A 23147-nucleotide genomic window follows, 5' to 3' on the forward strand; every position below is an offset into this window, starting at 1 on the left:
TGCTGGGTCTGTCATCTCACACCAGAGGCAGAGACATGAGGGTTATCAGTTGAGGCCAACCTGGGTTACATGTCAAAGCCAAGGCCACCCTAAATATAGTAACATCCTGTCTCAAAAAAGTGAAGGGCTCGGGACTTGTATGTGAGGGCCTGGGCCTGATTCCCAAGCGCTGTAAATCGATCAACCAATCAGTCACTCAATCAAAACCACAAGACAAACAAAACTCAACCAACAGCATGGATGACAACAGCCATATGTGATAGTGGAACTTGGGAGGTGGAGGCAGGAAAATTAAGACTTCAAGGTCAAGGTCGTGGAACAAGGAAGGAGACAAGACCTGGGATACACATCACTGTCCTCACCATGGACTGGGTTTGAAATACAACCATCCCCAAGCAAAACGGGGACATGTGAGAAAGGTACAGGATCCAGCTTGAAGGTGATCCTGCTGGTCATATCTGAGACCAGGCTAGCTCCTGAAGAAACAACGATGGCAAGATTGCAACCCATTCAATGAAAAATGAAACACTTATCCATAAATTAAAAATAAAGCGAGGCCAGGCACGGCAGCTGCCGTCTGGGTTTTCAGCACTCCAAAGGCAGGGAAGGGAGACTGTCATGAGTTCCAGGCCAGCCTGGGGCAAACACTCTATCTTTAAAAAAAAAAAAAAAAAAAACTACAAAGAATAAAGTAGAAATTAAATTTTCACTTTACAGTAAAAGTCTGCCAAACCCGGTCTTAGACAAGTCGCTGACAGTGATGGCGCAAATGCAAGCCGACAGGACTCAGTGAAGTCACAGCATCAATTCAACCATGTTACTGCCTCAGGTGTCATTTGATCCAACCTACGAAACATATTCCTGGCCTCAGAGTGAAGGGCACTGCAGGTTGCCTTGTCCTCTCCGTGTGGAGGCAGGGATCTGGTGGCAGTTAAGGCCCCACAGAACACAGAGGGATGGGGCCACACACCTGTGGGGCTGGCAACAACTCAGGCTCCCGTCATCTGAAGCAAGATCACCTGTAATGTTTCCTTTGTTTTTATAAAAGTTTAAAATAATGTTTTTAATGTTTAAAAGCATGGTTTCCTTTTCACTTTCATCTGCGACATGACTCAAAAACCAGCCAATGCACCAGGAGACAGTGGTGCTGAGACGGGCATCAGCTTTGAGCTCAAACAAGTATAGAAAGAAACGCTGCTTTATATAACAAGATTACAAATGTATGTCTTAGCTAGAAGAATACCATGAAAAATTTTTATAAAATCAGTGAATAAATGTGCTCTTCTAGGTTAGAGTATTTACAATTTTTTAAAAAAAAGTTTGGCTATAAAAGTAAAGTGCCAAGACTGAGACAACACAGCAGCAAGAAGTCTCCAGCTCTCACAGACAGCCTCACCATCTTCCCCAAGAAAAATTAAAACCATGAGGCTGCAGAGACGGCTCAGCAGGTAAGCATACTGGATGCTCTCCCAGAAGACCAGGATTCCCAGCTCACAACTGTCTCTAACTCCAGTTCCAGGAGATCCAACACCCCCACATAGACACATATGCAAGCAAAACACCAATGCACATAAAATAAAAATTAAATTAAAAAATTAGATCGTAACATAGCTTACGAAGTCTGACAAACACAAGTGTCGATATCTGAGTCTGACAGTTCTGTAGATTGTCCTTGGCTCTGACAGCTGTAGCTACCACACTGGCTCCAGGGACACAGGACTGCACGAGGTCTGACTGGGGCAGCGATCAGGTCTACATGCTCCGTCAATGCTCTGTCCCACCGCACACTCACTTTTCTCCGGTGATGAAGAGGTGGACGCTCTTTGGAGACTGCAGCATCTGTGCTGCCCGCTCCACGCCAACCACAGCTGCCAGCCTCTGGGCATCGTACTTGGAATAGAGCACAGTGCAGGTCCACGTGGCCTCCTCGCCTCTGCTGGTGGCTCTCAGCATGTTACAGACTTCACTGTAGAAGTGAGGGTATGTCGGCAGTTCGTAGAATATCAGGTTCCTGATGCCTTTTATGGTGTACCTGTAAGGAAGGCGGGGCATGACGAGCCAGCGGAAGCTGTGCTGCCAATGGCCTCACAGACTCACGGCTCACTGCACTGCTACATGCCTGGGGCGAAAGTCAGAGCACAAACCATGGGCAGAAAGTGACCCTAGAGCTAGAGGTTTTATTTTTGACACAACGTGACTGAATTCCTAATGCTGAGTTTAAGATAATGATAGCAGAGGGAGGGATGGGAGGGTAGAAGGGGTGGGGTAACAACTGAGATGCAATATGAACATTATCAATGAAAAATCGGAAAAAAGATAATGATAACAAGTTTGTATGTCTTCAAACACTTTTTTGGAGATAGGGTTTCTCTATGTAGCCCTTGCTGACCTAGAACTTGCTAGTAGACCAGGCTGGCCTCAAACTCGCAGGGAACCACCTGCCTCTGCCTCCTCCTGAGTGCTGGGATTGAAGACAGTGCCACAATGCCTGGCCCAGGACGCCCAGTTTTCAAATGTACTCGCGCGCGCTCTCTATTCCCCCCCCCCCCCCCATCTATTACAGGACACAGTCTCACTACAGAGCCCTGGTTGGCCTGGAATTTGTGGTGTAGATCAGGTTGGCTTCAACCTACAAAGATCTACCTGCCTCTGAAGTGCTGGTGTAAAGCCACAACATCTGATCTTTTTAAAACCATTTTTTTAGATTGCATTTACTTTACACATGTGTGTGTGTGTACCACAGCACACATGCAGAGGTCAACGGACAACTTGCAGCCCCGTATTTCTTTATAGACAAGGTCTTGCTCTGTAGCCCAAGCTGGCGTCAAACACATGAAACCAAGGCTGGCCAAGGACACGTAACAATCCACCTGCCTCAGCCTCCCAGAATGTTGGAGTTACAACTTGTCACCAACCCTGCAGAAATGGGAAGCCAGTGACCAGCAGCAAGAAGCTGTCAGAGGAGGACAATGGCCCCGTGGGTAAGAGATGTGCCACTGAGCCTGGTAACCTGAGATCCATGCCCTGAGGTCAATTTCTGGGCCCCACATGCCAGAGGAGAACTGACTCCATCAAGAAGCCTCTGATCACCACTCGTACTCACATACTAAATAGGGCTACAAACCTGCCAGAGGAAACCCTACACACCTTCAGAGTCAGACTAGGGCATAAATAAATGGCACCAACAGTATCAAGCCATCTGTTGGTCCTTTTCCATCTCTGTGGACAGAGAGATGACCCAAGTTTATCCACTGCACAAGGTCCTGCCTGAGGCTCCACTCAGCATCAGGACAAAGCAATTAGTTTCAGTAGCTCATAAACGTCCACCTCAGTCTCTGCAGCACAGTGGGATGCAGGGTGCAGACTGCAGGGACTCACTGAACAGCTGGAGTCAAGGTCAAATGTCCCTCTGGGATCCAGCAGCAGACAAGCTGACAAGGCTGATTCTCCTGTTAGAGTATCTGGCACACAGATGGTGTGAAACTACAACAGGAACTTTATCTCATTCACAGTGGACACCTTTTCCTTCCTTTTATCACACAGCTCATCATGATATAATTCATTAAAAAAAAAAGATGTGTATGTGTGAGTGTGTGTATACGTATTATGTGTGTGTAGAAGCCTGCGGAGTCAGGAAAGGGCACTGGGTCCCCTGGAACTGAAATTACAGATGTTGTGGCCACCATGTGGGTGTTGGAATCAAATCCCAGTGCTCTTACAGCCACCAAGCTGCCTCTGCAGCCCTGGCTCCCCTGTTTAACTCACCTTCCCACAGTGAAGAGCCCTGAGTGAGCCTCAGCAGACTGCTCTAATTTGATATTAAGACCCGCGTAAGCCAGACGTGGTGAGGCACACCCGTGATGTCAGCACTTGGGAGGTGAAGGTGGGAGGAACTTAAGAACATTATCCTCAGCTACGCAGAGAGCCAGCCTGTGCTATAAGAGCCCCTGCCTTACATACAGAAACTAGCAAACAACCCCACAAAGCCTACCACGACCACCACAAACCCAACAGTGACTGTGCTGCTCAGATCTGTCATAGGAAACAATGTAATATCCACACAGAACCTACACACCAGGCACCCAGAAAATCCATCAGCACCTCAGACAGAAAGCTAAGCCCTGTATCTGCTACAGGAATTTGAATCCTGTGGAAGAGGGAAGGTTGCTATGGCAACTACCAAATCCAGACAAGACTAGAACAGCCACCTGCACACTGACCAGCAGACAAGGTGCATTTGAACATAAGGACTATTCACTTCAGTGTGTGTATGCAATTGAAAAGTCACACAGAACACAGAAAAGCAAGAAAGGCAGTGTAACAGAGTGTGTGTGTGCGTGTTCGCATGTGCACTCACTCGCAGTGCTATGGGTGGTGCTCACAGCCTCTCACATAGTAGCCCTTGGCTTTGTAGAGGCTGTGGAGAAGATGGAAAAGGGCAAGGTGCAATGTATACACTTAACCACGTGCAGCTTTTTTTTTTTTTTTTTTTTTTGGTTTTTCAAGACAGGGTTTCTCTGTGTATCTTTAGCTGTCCTGGACTCGCTTTGTAGACCAGGCTGGCCTCAAACTCACAGTGATCCATCCATCTGCCTCCCAAGTGCTGGGATTAAAGGCATGCACTACCATGCCCGGCTCATGCATGCAGCTTTTATGATGCAAGTTTTCCTTTCAAAATCTATTTTAAGGAAACAACTAGGTGAATATATCATCAAAATACATGCACATGGATGTGCCTGCAGAACTGTGCACACAGTATTCCAAGGAGCTAGGACACACTGGACTCCACGCCCTCCAGATGCTCATTCTGTCATATGAAATGATGTAACATTTGCACAGAGCCTAACCCTCTGTACACTTTAAGTTACCTCTTGCTTAACAGTGTCAGCGCCGTGTGAAGAGCTGCACTGCACTGCTTAGGAGGGCTGGAGAGAGGCCCAGTGCCGAGAGCACCTGCTGCTCTTTCAGAGGGCTCAGGGCTCATTCCCAGCACCCACATGGCAGCTCAGGGCCAGTTCTGGGGTATCCCATACCCTCGGGGGGAAAGCATCACACATACATACACACACAGACACAGGAAAAGTATTGCTTAGGGAACAGTGACATGGAAGAAGCCGGCATTCAGTACTGATACACATCCTTCTTTCAACATATAGTTGGTTGAATCTGAGAATACAGAACCCACAGATATAAAGGGCTCCCCATAATTACAAAATCAAAACAAAAACAAACACACAAACCCCCTAAAACCCCCAAAAAACCTATTTGCTCATTAAAAGGAGATGAGGCTCGTTCCATAACTAACCAGTCTAGCGGTTATCCACAGCAAACACTGCACAGAGTATGTACTACTCTTGAGGAAAGCTTTTAAGAGTGGGGCCACCTAGCTGACCCACCCTGATATAGTGGCTCTGGGGAATGGCATCACCCCAAATGTGCAAGCTGGCATTGTGTACCATGAGATGACAAGGCAGCACTAGTAGAATCACGTCTCAGGTAGAATTCTGAACAGAAGCATTCCTCTAACGGCAGCCAAACTACTCACTCTGGTCATCTGGCCTCTTCCTCTGTAAGGACCCCGTCCATCCCCAGGCACTGACTTCAGCTGTGCAGACATGCGACCCAGCATATGGCCTGTTAAGAACTCTCAAGAATCCTAAAGGTGGGTGAAGGTGGCGCACACCTCTCATCCCAGAACTCAGGAGGCAGAGGCAGGCGGATCTGAGTTCAAGGCCAGCCTGGTCTATAGAGCATGTTCCAGGACGGCCATGAACACAGAGAAACTCTGTCTAGGGGTATGGAGTGGGGACAGGGACAAATAACCAACAACAAAAGAATTCTAATACACATGCAAGTTTGGGGACCACTTGACCAAATAATAAGCAACTAGATAACCTAGGTTATGGCATCCAATTATAGAAAACACGATACGACCCTTTAAAAAAATGTCATGACGAGGCCAGCCTGGTCTACAAAGTGAGTCCAGGATGGCCAAGGCTACACAGAGAAACCCTGTCTCAAAAAAAAAAAAAAAAAAAAGTCATGAAAGAGAACAAAAGCAGAGAATAGTGTAGATCATCCTGGGCCAGGCCACCTGCTGAGCTGCCGGGCACAGGGAAGGGCTGGCAGCACTCCTGCTCTCTACACACCAGAATGACCCTACAGGATGACGTCAAGAACATCCTCCTGACGGCCGAGTGTCCCAGGGAACACATGGCCCCCGGGTGAGACTAAGCCATGGACGGCCTTGTATCCTGCACTGAGGAACAGCCAGGGAAAGCTGCTCCAGGCCACATAAAACAGTGACTCCAAATGCCAGGACACAGGCGTTGTGGTCACATGGGAGAACGCTCTGGTGTGAGCAGATGTGTGCTGCAAGCCTCGCTCAGGAAGCCTTTGACCTTTCCTCTCTTCAGCTGCTCAGGTTACTCTTGTCTGTTTCAATTTGCTCACACCGAGTCTGGGAACCTCAAAGGAATAGCAAGGCTGAGTCTGTTCAGAGGCAGCTGTGCAGTCCGTCCCTGCACTCACACCAGTGCGGGAGGAAGCACCAGCCCCGCCCCGGCCCTTCTCAGTGCCCGACAGCCTGCGTCTCGTTTATGACTTGTCCGTATCTCGGAACCTGCCCTACCGCAGCAGAGCGCAGCAAAGGTACCATGAGCCACTCTGGGAACAGCCATGCCCACACACCCAGCCGCCCTAAGACGCCTATGCTCTGCTGTTTCCCTTCTCTTCTCAACTGTCAACCAGCTGGACACTGCTGTGACGAGGAGACAGACCAGGAACCCAAGGTGCCTCCAGCCTCGAACACACAGCTTGCAAAAAGGAGAAAAAAGGCCAGTTTTAGACTAGTGTTGAGCACAAATAGAGTGAAGGCCTTTATCTGTCCCTGAAGGAAAAAAATACCATATTTGTGATGGGGCAAATATGCTTACAATTAGATATATGACCCAAACACATATAGTTTATCTAAGGCTATATTGACAGCCATCTGTCAATCACTGCATACCCGCCCCTGGGGTTCCGCCCTTCCTCCACCTAAGCTCATAAAAATAATCCTGACCCATATGCTTGCTACAGCTACTGCCTGCTCCCCCCTGCGGGGCCTGTTCTCTTTTCACTATTACTTTTAAGAAACCTACCTTTTCTGCTGCTTTTCTATGTCTTATTCAACTCTTTGAGACATGAAGAGCTGAGATATGGAGTCGCAGAGCCCTGAGACCCCTCTAGTAACACACGTACCCTAGCAGGTCCAGAGCTACCAGTAACTAACAAACAAATCAGGACTTAAGAAGAAACGGCAAAAAGGCTAGCCAAGGTGCTGCTAGTGACCTGGCACTCTATCTAGGCACACACTGAAACACTACAAGTATTTAACCCTGAGCCCTGAGTTTTTGCTGTGGACATCAAGTGGCCCAGAGCCCTGGTTCTCTGCGGTGAGCTGGCCGCCTGGGCATGAGTGCTCAGGGATGCTGCCACTGTGCTCAGCCTCCACCTCCCCACGCTCACCTGGGCCGCTCCTGCCCCTGCTCCTCAACCCTGGGCTGCTTCTGTGAGGTCTCTGGGTCACGCAGGGCTCAAGCTTTGGCTTTATCCTTCCCAACAATGCCCACTTCCAGAAGTAAGCAACCAACTAACCCTGAGCCCCCTACCCACCAACCCACAGGGTCTAGGGATGCCTGCATAGCTGTTGGGGCAAAGCCTGTCCTGTTTTACCTTTTGTAGAAATGGAAGCGTTCTGTGAGAAGCAGAAATTGCTTTTCTCCTTGGAGAAAGAAGTGTCTCGCTCTGGAGACCCCAGACTTTTGTGTATACTCGCAGATGTGGGTGAAGTTCAGCTCTTCTTTCTTGAAGTAATTTCGGAGACGCACAAAGTCAAAATAGGAGGGGACATAGATGAGTGTGTGCGACATGACGGCATCGCGGTACTGAGGCAAAATCTTGTTTGTGAAAAACTGAAACCTGATTAGGAAAGGACAAGGACCAGGTTAAGTGTGCAGAGCAGAGCTCACGGCAGGCAGCAGCAGTGTGGCCGTGTGCAGAGCAGAGCTCACGGAGGGCAGCAGCAGTGTGGCCGTGTGCAGAGCAGAGCTCACGGAGGGCAGCAGCAGTGTGGCTGCACGTCACAACCTAAGAGGTGATAGGCCAACGACTGACTTCAAAGACGGTAACTTGATAAAAGCGTACAAAATAGGATTGCCCACAGTTATGTGCAGATGCAGACGCAGTGCCACATGTGCCAGAGAACTAGTGCAGCTCACACCACCCATGCACGCACAACAGCAAGCCCTGCCTGTAGCATGCACTAAGCACAACAGGCCCAGAGAGGGCAAATGTGGAGAGAATTGGACAATCGGCTCTTCTCTGAAGGGCTCACAACTGAGTAAGACGGCCTGGAGCATTTCACTGCCGACAGCAGCATGGTGTGACTTTTCAGTGTCTCAACTGAGGGGCCAGGAGGACTGGCTTCAGTCCCAGCCTTGCTTCTAGCTCTGAGATTGAGGGCAAGCCCCCCCTCCCCCCACCCCGGTTCTTCCAGGCTTGATTCCTTCTCTGTCAAGGGCATGGCTGAATTCAGCTTGGAGAGCTAACTTGACAGTAATACCAAAAACAAGAGTCCAGCTAACTATGCACGCAAAGCCAGCTCTTCAGCGCGGCCCTGTGCCTGTGGCAGGGTTACCTGGCATCGATCACTGAAGGCAGGTCTTGGGCTTCCATCCTCTGGAAGACGTGAGGGAGCTGCACCAACACATGGCTGATGGAGCCTGTCATTGGGACATTCCTCACGGCCACCTGCCAGGAGGTGAGAACTTTAGGCGGCAGCACCGTTTGCTCATCACTTGCCATTAACTCCTCCATTTCATGACCCGACCTAGTCTGTGCTTCAGGACTCACCTGGCCTTGAGTATTAACACAGTGCTTGTTGAAGACAGAGTTGATCTGGGGATCCTGCAGGGCACCGAAGAGCAGGGTCTGGCGGTAGTACTTGGACCAGTTATTGAGGCTCCACATGCGTACCCGAGAGAAGTCCACCCCATGTGAGTCCAAGGGTAACAGGTTCATGTGCTTCATCAAATGCTTAGAGCAAAACACCACCATCAGTGCCCACCGAGCATGTGTGTGGGCACCGTGGGCATTTATAATCCACTATCCCCTTAACCCCCTCCCAAGTGATAGCAGAAAAATAACCTCAGACGGTGACTCGCTCAAGGCCCGCTGAACACTCCAGTAAGAATATAAGTACAAACCGGCTGTGCTCTGCCCTTCGAAAGAAGACAGGCCAGCTACTGGAGCCTTCCTTTAAGAGGAGTTTTTAAAATTAGGCATGGTGGGGCACTCCTGAAAGCCAAGCAGGTAGGAGTTTGAGACCGAGACTGTGTCAAAGGCCAAAAGAACTACTGAAGGGACCAGTGCGGGGAGAGGGCAGATAGGGAGAGTGGTGCAAAGTACAACACGCACACATGAAAGGATCACACGAAACCCATTACTCTACACTTTAACAGAGAACAATCAATAATAAAAATACTAAGTGAAAAGAAAACAAGACGCTCATCAGGAACGTGTGAAATGCAGACTGGTCACTGTTGGGACTGTGGGATTGGATCTGAAAACACGAGTGACAGAGGTGGCTCAGTGACAGATTCTTGCCTACCAAGTCCACAATCGTGTGTCAATTCCCAGTAAAGAACAGAAAACTAGAACAGTACCAGTAGAGGCCGAGAGCTGTGGCACTTGATATCTACCAAGAGACCTTTTCTGGTTTTTTCTTCGAGACAGGGTCTTGCTGTGTAAGCTCAACCTGGCCTGGAATACCATAGTCCGGTCTGGCCATGAACTTACTGTAATCCTCTTGCTTCAGCTCCCAAGTGTCAGGCTTACAGATGTGAGCTACCTTGCCGTATCCATTTCAGCTACATTTTAACACACTGAAGGACCCTCTCCAAGGGTCACAACTGCTACAAGCTGATTTTCACTTTGTAAGTATCACCTGTGCCTCATGTTAACCAAACTCACTATAAATCTCAAAGTCCTTAGACGGAAGCAGAGGTAAACTGTCATCTGCCTTAAAAAAAAAAATCATAGCTCTGTGGTAAGAATAATTCCACTGTCTTTTCATCCTAAAACTAAGAGCACTGCCTTGTGAGAAGACAGAGTTAGACCTCGAAGACTTCCCAGGAGACAAGGTCCCATGTAAGAAACGCCAGTCAGGCCTGGGAGATGGCTCAGCAGGTTCAGAGCACTTGCTGTCCTCCAGGGCCCACACTGGGCGGCTCTAACCACCTGTAACTTCATTCCCAGGGGACCAGGTGCCTTCTTTGGGCACCCCCACACACGTGGGCACACAACAAACAAGCAAAGAAAAATTTTAATCTAAAAAACAAACAAGAGACATTAGGCAAGCCAGGTACGGATGCACACCTATAAACCAGCACTCCAGATGCCGAGGCGGGAAGATGGGGTTAAGAACAGCCTGAGCTACACAGCCAGCCCTTGCCCCTCCCCCAAAACACTTTACACCATGTTTTCCCATCTTCCTGGGAATTGTGTGAGAGCTTACCAGCTAAACGGGTTCTTGGTGAAGACTGCCACCACCCACACATCTATCCTTACCAGAAAGAGACTTTTTAAGGAAAATAAATCTTTTGGGGAAATTTGAAAACACTGACAAGAATTTCCCCTTCGCTGCGTAGTTTTAATAACTGACTGCCCTACTTATAGAAGAGGAACAAATCAATTTCACAAACTGGGAGATACAAATTTCCTGTTTCCTCTGAGACACAACCATGCAGGCTTTGATTAGGTAAGCGGCACAGGTAGCTGTTTAAGACTTAAGCTATCTGAGATGTACCGAGCAAGGACGCATCCTTCCAAAGGGGAAACCCAGCATTACCAAGACGTGTTCCCAGTTCTGCATGAGGTAAACGTCAGCCTGATCAATGATGAGGAGCTCAACAGAGGACAGGAAGTCGAAATCTCTCTTCTTTTCCCCTTCACCGCCGATGACAGTCCTCAAGCCCAGCGGGGAGGCAATGAGGACGTCAGAGGAGTAGAAGGGGGCGTAGAGGCGGATGCTCCTCTGAAGTATGGCCACTCCTGAAAAACGCCATGTGTCAACTCCCACGCCAGCGTTGAATGCTTATCACCCCGTGCTGCTTCCTAGCTGGGCCTCTGATGCCCGGCTTCTTAGCCACCCGAGTCATGCTGCAAATACTCAGTAAATGTTGTGAGTGAGGCCCAATATGAGCAGTGAACACTTTCCTACGAACTTAAGGTGAACAGGGATCAGAGAAGCACGATGTGAAAGCCGGGTGCATGTCTTAAGCTTCGGTGGGCACTGTACAGACAAGATGGAGATCCAGCCTTACCCACACACCTTTGAGTTTTCTTGGCCTCCTCAGGGTGACCCCACCCAGTCCCTGTGACCCCCACTACTCTGAGAAGCCCCAAGAGTGCCTGTTGATGTCTATTAGCTGCAGCCAACCCCGTTCCACAGTAATGCACAAGCCTCCCTACATGGTCTTGGAGCCTCCACCCAGGAGCCAAGAGAGACTCCTATGTCTGGCAAGCAAGAGGTCCCAAGAGCACAGTTCTGCTGGAAGACTGAGTCAGCGGCCCTCCAGCTTCCCCAGGCCCTCCACTTTGACAGGAGCCAGGCGTTACCAATCCTGAAGTGGTCGTCAATATTGCCCACGAACACAGCTTCATAGTCCTCAGGCCTCTTCAGGTTGGGAGGTCTCTCCTCGGGGTCAGATCCATACTCCCCCTGAAACCTCTTTTTGTTGCTCACAATGATTTTCTTCTTGCTGTCCCCCTCAAGGAGGCTGATGAAGAGCTGGACCACCCGAAGGGCAGCCTCCCGGAAGGGCACCACTATAAGTACCTGTGGGGGGCAAAGGCAGCTCAGACGTGGGTACCTGCACAAAGACCTGGCTCAGTAAGGGAAGCCAAGTGTCGCCTGTACCCACACAAACACGTCCTGTGAACTTCAGCCTCAAGGCTCTATGGGAGACATTTCTCAAGCAAAACTGGGAAATACTTTCCATATAAGGAAATGCCTTCAGCTGGGAGATAAAAACTTATTTCCAAACCAAAAGGGTCCACAACTCAAGGACAGAAATATACAGGGTCTTTGAGGGAAAGTAAGACCCACTCAAACAAATGCAGAGTGGTGGTCTGAATGATAGTGGTCCCACAGGCTCACGTTTGAATGCCTGGGCCCCAGCTGGTAGAACTGTTTGGGAAGGACTAGAAGGTATGGCCATGTTGGCGGAGGTGTGTCACTGAGGGTGACCGTTGAGGATTCAAAAGGCTCCTGGTGTTCTACATGTGCCTCTAGTGGATCAATGTGAGCGGTCAGCTGTTCCTACTGCCATCTTTGTTCCGCCCTCACAGACTCTAGCCCTCTGACACTGTACGCTCAGTTAAATGCTTTCTTATACACTTTGACTTGGTCATGTTTTGTTGAACCAATAGAAAGGTAACTAAAAGACAGAGTAAGAAAAAAAATACAGAAAAGGATTTTTAAAAAATTATTATTTTTTAGCATATTCTCTAGAACAATTTTGAAACCAGTGATGACACATTTCTGAACTAAAAAAACAGGATTCAATTTTCCAAGCCTCTTAAAAATGCTTAAAGATGGTACCTAAGAGATGATTCTGTGGTTTAGAGCACTTGCTGTTCTTGCAAAGGACCAGAGTTTGGTTCCCAGTATCACATGATGGCCCAAAACCACCCTAACTCCAGTTCCAGGGGCTCTGAGATGGCCTGACGTCCACAGGCACCAGGCATGCTTGCGGTGCATATATATTCATGCTGGCAGAACGCTCATACACATAAAAGTAAATAATTAAAAATAAATGCATAAAGTTTCTGTTGGGCAGAAAATCAGAAGATGCTTAATACAGAGCTAATTTCTAACTACCTGTTACTCTTGTGCAAATAATAGACTTACTGGTGTGACCCTAGTCAAACCATGAAATAGCAATCATAAATCTCATTTTTCCAGAGCATACAATAGTAACAGACAGCCTCAACTGCCATGCCCACTCTGAGGTAGCCTCCTAGAAAGCAGCTGCTGGCCAAAGAAGTAAGTAACCTGCCCTAATGGCAGACCAAGACTTAGGAGGCTGGGTTACTGTCCTGGTGGTGACAACAGCTACCAAACAAGGGGTCAGACTTAAAAACCTGTAAGCGCCCCATCAATACTGAATCCCGCTGAGCTCAGCAGAAGTCTGAAAACCTGAGCTCCTACAAGAAGACAGGTGGAGCGAGTGTCGGCACAAGGCCTGGCTCCTCAGCAGCATGAGACATGTAGACAGAGTTAAGTCTATCTCCTTTCCCGCTAGAGCCTCAACTCGGCCAGAGGTCAGACTGGACAAAGCACAAGTAAACACGACATTCCAGAAGCAGCAGGGACTCTACAGCACCAACAGTGATCTTCAGATTGAAGGATGCTGTGTGTGGCCGAGGTGGAAGGCCTGATTCTATCAGCCTCTGCTACTCTTTGCCCCTGGGCCTTCTGGGTCTGTCCATAGCTGCCACATATAGGGAGTGGATAAATTCATTAAGACTCTAGTGAGAGACCACTGGCAATGGGGTGCCTGCATGTTTGGGGTGTGTCCCTGAGAGCACCTGCAGCCTCTTTCATTGTCCTGCACCTCTGGCTCACTTGACTGTGTTAGTGACTGAGGATTCACTAACCAGTCAGCTGTCAACACACGTAGTGCCTCGCGGCCTCCTTGACAGCAAGGCTCTCCTGCTGCAACCCACCTTAGGCCTGGTGAGTCCTTGGTCCCTGAAGTCATCATCTTCCCCCACCCCAAGTTTCTGGCTCCGGCGCCTACTGTTGTTCGCCAGCACCTGGGCATTGGCTTTGAGGACGTGGTTTATGGCATGCAGGCAGTACACATGGCGGACCTCTTCTCCATTCCTCAGGGCAGTCCTCTCAGGATAGAACAGGTCCCGGTAAGAATTCATAATGAAGAACAGCTCTTTCTGGAGAGGGGTGAAGGGGCTATTTGATTTTTGAGGCCCAGATAGGAACTGGCTATTGGTCTTCATCCAGGTGGATTCCAGAGGCTTCTGAAGATGAAGTGACTTTAGGTCAATATCCTTTGGAGGTTTAAATGTTTCCATTTTCGGGAACTTGGATGAAAAGACAAGCTGTCCCAGGATGGGCCACTAGGGATAAAGGGATCGAGAGCTAGGTTAGACATGAGTAGCACGTCTGACACTCATACAAGACTTGACGACTTGCAGATCATCCATGTTCCTCACCCAGCCCTACCGGGCAGGCGCTGAGCCTCACAGAGGGAGGAAGGTGCTGCCAACAGTTACACAAGCAGCTTAGAGCCTGACTTCAGACCTGAGCTCCCTCACTGTCCTGAGGAACACATCTGAGAGTAAACTTCCTTCGGATAGGTCAGATAGCTTTTGCAATGTGTGACACAGAAGGGCTCTGTCTTGGACTCGGTCCATCCTTGGTCTCTCTTTTTTAGAGACATGCCTAACAGAACTTCAGGGGATGCTACCTGGTGAGATACATGTTTAGATTAGAGTCACTTCAGCAATAAGAGAAGGAATGAGCTGCAGGTGGCTGAGCAGCCTGGGTGGCGCAGCTTCTCAAAAGGTACAGTTGCTGACCAGTGCACTGACAAGCAGAGACAGAGGTGAGCCCAGCAGATGTGGGGTTAGGAATGAGGGCCGTGAAAGGAAGTAGAGGTGGTAAAAAGCAGCAATGGGGCCAGGCATGGCGGCACACACCTTTGACCCCAGTACTGGGGAGGCAGAGGCAGCAGAGCTCTTGAGTTTGAGGCCAACCAGAGCTACACAGTGAGACCCTGTTAGTGAGACCACACAGTGCTGGAGTATTTCAAAGCCTGACTGTGCAAGTAGAAATGGCATCCAACAGGCTGTTGAGATGGCTCAGATGGCTGCTCTTCCAAAGGTCCTGAGTTCAATTCCTAGCAACTACATGGTAGCTCACAGCCATCTATGATGAAATCTGGTGCCCTCTCCTGGTGTGCAGGTGTACATGCAGGCCAGACACTATAATAAATGAAGTGGGATCCTACAGATTCTCTACAGAGAATCTGGGCCTGGGACGCATGAGCTCTGGGCAGCAGTAAACGGCATCTAGGTCCATTTTCTGGCTGTGACACTGCACTGCACATGCAATGTGCTTCCATGGGCAAAACCAGCAACAAGTACATGAGACCTCTCTGACTGACTTCTTACACCTGCACGTATGTCTGCAATCTCTTCACTTACAAGCAGGAAAGGGAGGAAAGATAACTAGACCACGTATGGTATCACACCCATAACACCAGCACCTGGGAGGCTGAAGCAAGGGGCCTCACAGAAGCTCCATGTCTGTCCAAATGAAACCCACCATGAATAACAAATACATGGCAATAAACCACAGACCCGTTTCAGTGGGGCTTTCCCCTGTGCCTGGAGAACCAAGCAGCACTTACTTTCAGTTGCTGGGTGGTTGGAGGGCTCGAAACAGCAGCTTGAATTTCCTTTTCTTTCAGTTGTTTGTTGACATGTTGTTGAAATGGATCTAATTCAGAACAGAGTTCTCAGCACAGTGAGCAAATGCAGGGCTTTCTAGTCGCCTCAGAGAGGCAGACCCATCTCTAGTGTCTGCTGAGACTGGCGGGCTGATTGTCTGGCCCACTGCCAACTCATCCTCCAGCTGGTAAGTGTGTCTGACAAGCTGACCCCCAGAATGTACACGCTGATCACATGGCACTTCAGCCTCAAGGTCAGGCACTTGAAGCCACCTCCTCAGCATTTCTCAACCACACAGGCCTGCACTCTGCTTCTGGGCCTTTCCTCTGTACCAAAGACCTCACCTTGCTTTCCCTCACAGGGGTCCACTGTGGCAGGCACAGCACTGGCTCTAGGCAGAGACTGTCCCTGTGGACAGTCACACTCCTTAGTCCCTCCCATGCCTCACCCATCCACACAAGCCAGCACACATTTCCATCTTAGCTGGTGGATGTCAAGATCCCTGAGAGCTGACTCCATACATTCTGTGCAGCCAGACACACAACCCTCAGTGTTCACCCAAGCTAGCAAACAGTTTCTATGTTAGCCCTTGCAATGCAGGTGACCATCACCTCTGTGCCCACAGCACTCAGGTGACCCTCAGCCCTCCCTCTGTGCTCTCTCCTTGAGAAGCAGCAAGGATCCAATCAGAGAAAGGCCAAATGATAGCACCTGCAGTAACTACCCATGCCAACAGTGAGCACACCAGGGAGCCCGGCCAGTCTATCTGCAGATATGCAGAGGCCTGGGCAGCCGGCTTCCTGCTTCTGTGTAGGCTCCTACTGTCACTGCTCATGGGTTCTATAAGATGCCATGAGTTCCACCTCTCCTCCTCCATCAAAGACCAGCAGATCTAACTAGGCTGCACAAGGACTCAGCTTCATGCATGCTGAAGCCCAACTGCACAACAATGGGAAAGGCAGACACAGAAGGACACCGGCTTGACCTCCCCACCCAGCAGACTGACATACAGAAACCAGCTGGCTGCCATATGGTCATAGCATGGTGAGCATACAGGGAGTTGGGAGTGCTGGCTTCGGGGGCCGCTCTTTCTAATAAGAATACTCCGACTGGCCCTTCCTGGGCCTCACAAATCTAAAACAGTACTGCTCCCATGAAGAGGAGTGGGTGAGAGGAAGAAGAGCACTCCCTCCCTTCTCTTCTTCCTGTTAGAAGGACAGAGGCGTCCTCAGATTTCAACTCTAAGGCCTGAGGCCTGAGGCCTGGCTGCCCATGCCCGCCCTTCAGCCCCTTCTTCCTCACACTAACTCCTGACAGCACAGCGCTGACAAGTGTCTACCCGGCCCCTCACGTGGCACTGCTGGCTCTGCTGAGCGCCGTAGACTAACCACACAAGGGTTGCGGAACGGGCCACTCCCACCTTGGGATTCTCCCTGGGGACAACCGCCCCCACGATCCTCTTCCAGAAAGTTGGTTTCCAGGCTGAACAGTGACTCGTGTTTTGCATCTGTGAACTCCTCTGAGGATCTCTGTGCTGTGTCAGGTGGCTCTTTCCCATCTTTTCCTTTTGGGTTGTCAGCTAGGGATGTTTCTGAAATATTGAAAGACATTTTGTAAAATTGATGGGGCGTGCTAGAGCTCTGTGGGTTCCAGGCCAGCCTGGTCAACATAGCAATTTCCAGACAGCCAGGCCTACAGAGTCAAACCACTTCAAAAATGCTCACTCATAACCAAACATTGACAAAATAAACACTGATGCTCACTGTACTATTTATTTATTTATCCTTGGGTTTTCAGGGCAGGGTTTCTCTGTGCTGCCCTAGGCTGTCCTGGAACTCACTTTCTAGACCAGGCTAGCGCTGAACTTACAGAGATCTGCCTACCATAGCCTCCCGTGTGCTGGGACAAAAGGTGTGCACCATCACACCCGACATTATTTTTAAATAATAATCAGGAAATTTGGTGGAAGTGACTTTGCATATTAAGGCAGATTAAGGACCTGAGTGATGAGCTAGACTCTGTAACTAAGCTGGGTGTCGAGCTTAGGGGTATGCTAGAACTTTACTTGGCATATTACTGATTAAATTTATGTTCCAAATGGTGGCTTTCCATTCAGGAAGTCAAGTGACTATTTTGTTTTTTGAGATAGGGTTTTCTTTAGTTTAGCCTCTTTGCTAACCCACTATCAGCCCAGATGACCTTGAACTTCTGACCCTCCCATCTCTATCTCCATCTTTGTCTGGTACATGAGTGCTGGCATGGAACCCAGGGCTCTGCATGCCAGGCAGACACTAGCAGCGGGGCCATATCCTTCCTCAGTGTGGTAGGCCTCCTCCGTTTGTAGAAGGCTTGAGTAAACAACAGAGGCAGTTGTGCCCTAACAGGAGGACTTCCAGCAAACTGCCTTTGAACTCCAGCTGTGACAGTGAAGGTCCCTCTGAAGGCCACCCTGCCTGACTGCTGCCCGTCGGGTATGCAGGACTTGCCGGCCTTCACAGTCATGAGCCAATTCCTTAAAATAGATTTCTATCAGAATTGGGAGCTACTCTGGAGAATTCTAATGTTCCCAGTTCTAGAACTTACTCTAAAATAGTGCACCAAGATACACATCAAAGATGTTCAGAGCAAATTAATTATCTGTCAAAGGAACAGTCAATACTGAGTGCTATATTCAGGAAATTCTGTGAATCTGGAGTTACATTACAGAGAAAATGGTTCAGGCTGAGAACAGAACTCAGTTGTAGAGCACAGGTGGGAAGCACTGGGTTCAACTCTCCATAATGCAAAATAAACTATAACAATAAAATGAAATAAAAAAATTAAACAGAACATCCATATATCTAAGAAGCGAGTTGCAGAAATTTAGGAGCCTATCACCTGCATATGTGTACACACACCATGAACATATATATGTAATCCCACATACAGAAACCAAAGGCTATAGATGTACTATTAAAAATACTGAGACTAACCCTCCAGCCCTACCTTCACCAAGTGCTAGAATTAGAGGCACCACCACCACACTTGGTTTTATTAGTCTGGGGAGAAACTCAGGGTTTTCTTTATCCAAGGCAAACATTCAATCACGGTGCTACCTCCTCAGACCCTTCTCATATTCTTGTGGTAAATATACACTGTGCTTATAAATAAAACAACAAACCCCATTTCCTCCAAGTTTTAAATTCAAAGAAACGAGCATCAAAGACCTGCAAACACCCAGAAATTAAGGCAATGTAGGTTTCTGTTTGTCTTTGTTTTTCTTCTTCTTCTTCTTCTTCTTCTTCTTCTTCTTTTGAGACAGGGTTTCTCTGTGTAGCCTTGGCTATCCTGGACTCACTTTGTAGACCAGGCCGGCCTCGAACTCACAGCGATCCGCCTGCCTCTGCCTCCCGAATGCTGGGATTAAAAGTATGAGTCACTATGCCCAGGCAAAGCAAAAGATTTTATCCCAGTAAAGCTAACTAGGTAAAATACTACATGGCAGGTTTAAGTTTAAAACAAAAACAAAAACAAAAACAAAACTCCCCACCATGCTCAAGGCCCTCGACGGTTCGGGGGCCAGAAGGAAGAAAAGGCCAGGATGAAACCCAGTGGGAAAGTACTTGCCTGGCAGATATGAAGCCCAGCATCATGGGGGGTGGGGCAGGGTGGGGAAGGAAGACATAGAGACTATGTCAGTAGGCATGGTGTGCACACCTTAAATACCAGAACTTGGGAAGTGAGCTTGAGGCTACACAGCAAAGTACAGGCCACCAGTCAGGGACTGAGAGACTGAGATGTACAAGTCACCTGCATGTACCCAGCAATCAGCAATAAAAAGCAAAGGATTAAGAACAGTAACACAAAGGGTAAAACACAGACACAAGGCAGCACAGGGGTCGGGGTAGAAGGGGGATGAAACAGGAGGATTTTCATGACTAGACACCACAGTGTGGGCCTCCCGCAGCTAATCTACAGTGATGCAGTCAGGTTGGCGACGGCAAAAGGCTAACAGTTTCTGGAGGTGAAGGACGGTACCTATTTGTCAAAGCTCAAACTGCACATAAGAATGAGGCACATTTATTATTATTATTATTACTATTATTACTACTATTGCTGTGTTTATGGATCTGGTTAGTCTGAGCTGTCAAGCTGTCACAGCAAGAGCTTATACCGAATGCCCTGTGTCATCAGCCCACACTGGAGTCATTCTATCTGCATATAAAATATACTCCAATGAAGCTGATTTTTTCTTCTTTTTTTTAAAAGATGTATTTATTTATTATTATGTATACACTGCTCTGCTTGCATGTACTCCTGCATGCCAGAAGAGGGCGCCAAAGCACATTACAGATGGTTATGAGCCATCATATGGTTGCTGGGAATTGAACTCATGACCTTTGGGATAGCAGGCAGTGCTCTTAACCACTGCGCCATCTCTCCAGCCCAAAGCTGATTTTCTTAAAAGGCATTTAAACCAGGCATTGTGGTTTAACACCTCTATATTCCCAGAGCAGGAGTAGACTCATGAGCTCGAGGCCAGCCTGGCCTACACAGAGGCCTGCACTCAAAAGACACTAAGGGCCAAGTAGAGCCTAATCTGACATACACAAGGTCTTGAGTTTGATTCCCCAGTACAGAAGAAGAAGATCACCTCGAATAGCAGCCCAAGCCCTGAGACGAGTCCCTCTGGGCCGTCAACACTCGCACCTCTCAGAATCTCCTTACAGGCCCAGCGGGGGCAGACAGGTTTCCTCGACATCGCATCTCTAGCTGTTTCATATAAGCACAATCTACAACATAAAAATCTGTGTGTGTTTTCATGTCTACCTTCCGTCACACCCGGTCTCCTACTGAAGAGGAACAACCTCCTTTGAGAAGTGAGCTGTCACAGTGACTAAATCATGTTCCTCTGATAAGCTGAGCCGTCTTCATTAGGCTAGAAGGTCCCGCAAAGAGTAAGCCAACAGTATTTTCCTGATGAGAGGCTCCTGTTTCCCCATCAGAGTCTCAAAACATAACCAAACCCAACAGGGCTGAATCTCTACTTGGGAGCCACATGCTCTCACTCAGCCACACAGCAGACAGAGGACAGGCCACCCCCAAACACTTACGCTCCTGCGCCTCAGCTGACGCGGCTGCTTCTTCACAGCTTTCTTCATCATGCATTTCTGCATCTCCTGAAGCGCTGCAGTCGTCGACATCCTCCTCTTCCTCCTCGTCCTCTTCTTCCTCGTCCTCCTCTTCAGAAACAGTCCTTAGTGTAGCCAGCAGCCTGTGGTACCCAGAAATGTGCTCTTGTTCACTCTCTGATTCACTTTCAGAATGTGAAGAGTCTGAACTCTCTGACTAGAGAAAAACGGGAATTTTTTAAAGCAAAATTAAATTGTTTTACTGTTACACGAAAAAGAGAAAAGAAGACATGAGACATACATAGTAATGGAGTTTCCTCAGCCATAAAGAGTGAAATTATACCCAGTGCAAAGAGACAGATAGAATAGGACATAATTAAGTAAAATAAGACAGACTAAAGGCAAGTACTGTTTTCTATTACACGAAGAAACCAGATTTAAAAGAAGTATGAAGGCATGAAATCAAAATAATTTGGCAAGAGACCAGCAAAGGCAGAAGGCAAAAGGCCAAAGGAAATAACAAACAGTATAAATATGATCAAGTATTTACGCCTCGCAATGCCCTAATGAAACTCACTATTTTTATGTACAAATATACACTAATTAAAAGGGGAGGGGGAACCCAATGAGCTTTTGGGCAAATATTTCAGTCTCCTCTCTTCATGCAAGCTCAGCATGAAATACTTAAAACAGCTGACCAAGTTATGGTTCCAACTCATATTAGCTGCACATGGAAAGAAAACTGACTTTTCAAACAAAGTTTTAGGTTATGGATTTTAACTTACATCTAAGGCATTAGGCTTCATGTTCAAGGCCCAAGAGAAATTACAAACAAAACCGAGCCCAGTGGCGCACGCCTGCAACCCCAGCACTCACTCAGGGAGAGGAGGCAGAGGCAGGTGATCTCTGAGGTGGAGGCCAGCCTAGTCTACACAGAGAAACCCTGTCAAGAACCACCTGGCGTACCCCTCCCATCCTGCTAAAGAAATTACCAACAAGTGCTCATGTCGGGGTGTGCTGACCCCTTGTTCACTTTACACTGAGTGTGAAGCCTTTCAGGCTGAGCACACAGAGCCAGAGCTCTGACGAACCTCTTCCACAGGGGCACGGGGCAGTTTCCAATTACGGCTTCTACAGAAACATGGGACTGTTTCCTGCCATCGCCATCACTTAAAACTAACATTACTAAAGTCACAGTTTCCATTCGAAACAGAAAAACACAGACATGCACCAGAGCTTTACTTTTACACACAATCTTAAAGGTGACAACCCAATTCCAACTACTACGAAGAAAAAAAGCATTACCAGCTGACAAATCTGTGGCTTTGCCTCCTTTTTGGAAACCCTGAAAAGAAATGGACAGCGTTAAACGTTAGCTGCTAATCTGTAATAATCACGAAAGGGTCTAGTGGTTTTGCTTTAAGGAAAAAAAAAAAAGCTGAATACAGAATAATAACCAATCATTGTAAAAAAAAAAAAAAAAAAAAAAAAAGAACGCACAAAGGCAGGTATGACCGAAGACAAATGGGTTGCAAATGACTTCAATGACGTGAGAAAGAACAAGTCAAAAACTAGCTTCTCGACCACACGTCGGGGGCCGCCTCTCGCTGGCCAGCTGTCTCTCTCGGTGTCTTGTTTTAGCAAACCCTTCCGGGCCCCGCTGGGCGGGGATCTCCGGCCTCGGCCGGCCCCCACCGACCCGCGCGCCCGGACCTGTCGTAGAAGGGGTGCTCCTCGCCGAAGTCGCGGAGGTGCTTCTTCTGCTTCTTGGTCATTGTGCTGAGCAGCTGGCTGCGGCCGCGGCTCCCGCGTTTGCCCATGGCGGAAACGTCAGGCTCGCCGCCACGGAACTCAACAGGGTTTCCCTGTGGGATGTTGACGCACGTGGGAGCGCCCGCTGTACGGCAGAGGGCGGAGCCGTAAAGCACAGCTGCTTTTACGTCCTGCGACCACGACAGGAGTCACACCCTCCGGGTCGCGATGCTGCCCTCTGCCGGAGCGCCTCTAGCTCGCGGGAGTGTCTGCGCATGCGTGTCCGCAACGCCGGCTTCCCAGGTAGTAGGGGAGCTTGCCTTGTGCTTGTCTTTTCTCTTGCTTTTTTCCCTTCCTTCCTTCCTTCCTTCCTTCCTTCCTTCCTTCCTTCCTTCCCTTCCTCCCCTTTCTTCCTGCCTTCCGTTCCATCTTTTCTTTTTTTTCCTTCAGGGATTGGGGGATGAGGTTAAATAGTCCTTTTGTCCCCCCAAGGAGCTAAGACCCTGCGCTGGGTTTCAGGCAGTCTAACCATTGCTTAGCCAAACCGCGCGCTTCGCTTTGGGATTTGGAAATCAGCCTCTGTCCGTGTTGCTAGCAGAAATGGTAGAATGCGCTTAAGGATGCCGGCACCTCCTCACACGGTCCACACGGTTCTTGTGAATCAGAGTGATGAGGCAGATGTGGAAAAAAAAATCTGAACTTGGGATATTATACTCTAGGGACTGGGAGTGCGTGAGGAGCGCCTCCTCCGACACTCCTTTAACG

General features: G+C 48.6%; 1 protein-coding gene across 1 annotated transcript; it reads right to left on the reverse strand.

Moving 5' to 3' along the window:
• Positions 1-1766: 1766 nt before the first annotated feature.
• On the reverse strand, positions 1767-22555 carry Utp25 (UTP25 small subunit processome component). Its single transcript, XM_051148163.1, has 12 exons — positions 22344-22555; positions 21936-21975; positions 20613-20847; positions 16940-17110; positions 15480-15568; positions 13774-14184; positions 11662-11881; positions 10892-11094; positions 8896-9078; positions 8681-8793; positions 7717-7962; positions 1767-2032 (listed from the first exon to the last, which is right to left on the reverse strand). Exons 1-12 carry the CDS (start codon positions 22448-22450, stop codon positions 1789-1791), a joined length of 2262 nt encoding a protein of 753 aa, XP_051004120.1. The 5' UTR covers positions 22451-22555; the 3' UTR covers positions 1767-1788.
• Positions 22556-23147: the final 592 nt, after the last annotated feature.

This window comes from Acomys russatus, chromosome 6, assembly GCF_903995435.1.
Source record: "Acomys russatus chromosome 6, mAcoRus1.1, whole genome shotgun sequence".
Lineage (NCBI taxonomy): Eukaryota > Metazoa > Chordata > Mammalia > Rodentia > Muridae > Acomys > Acomys russatus.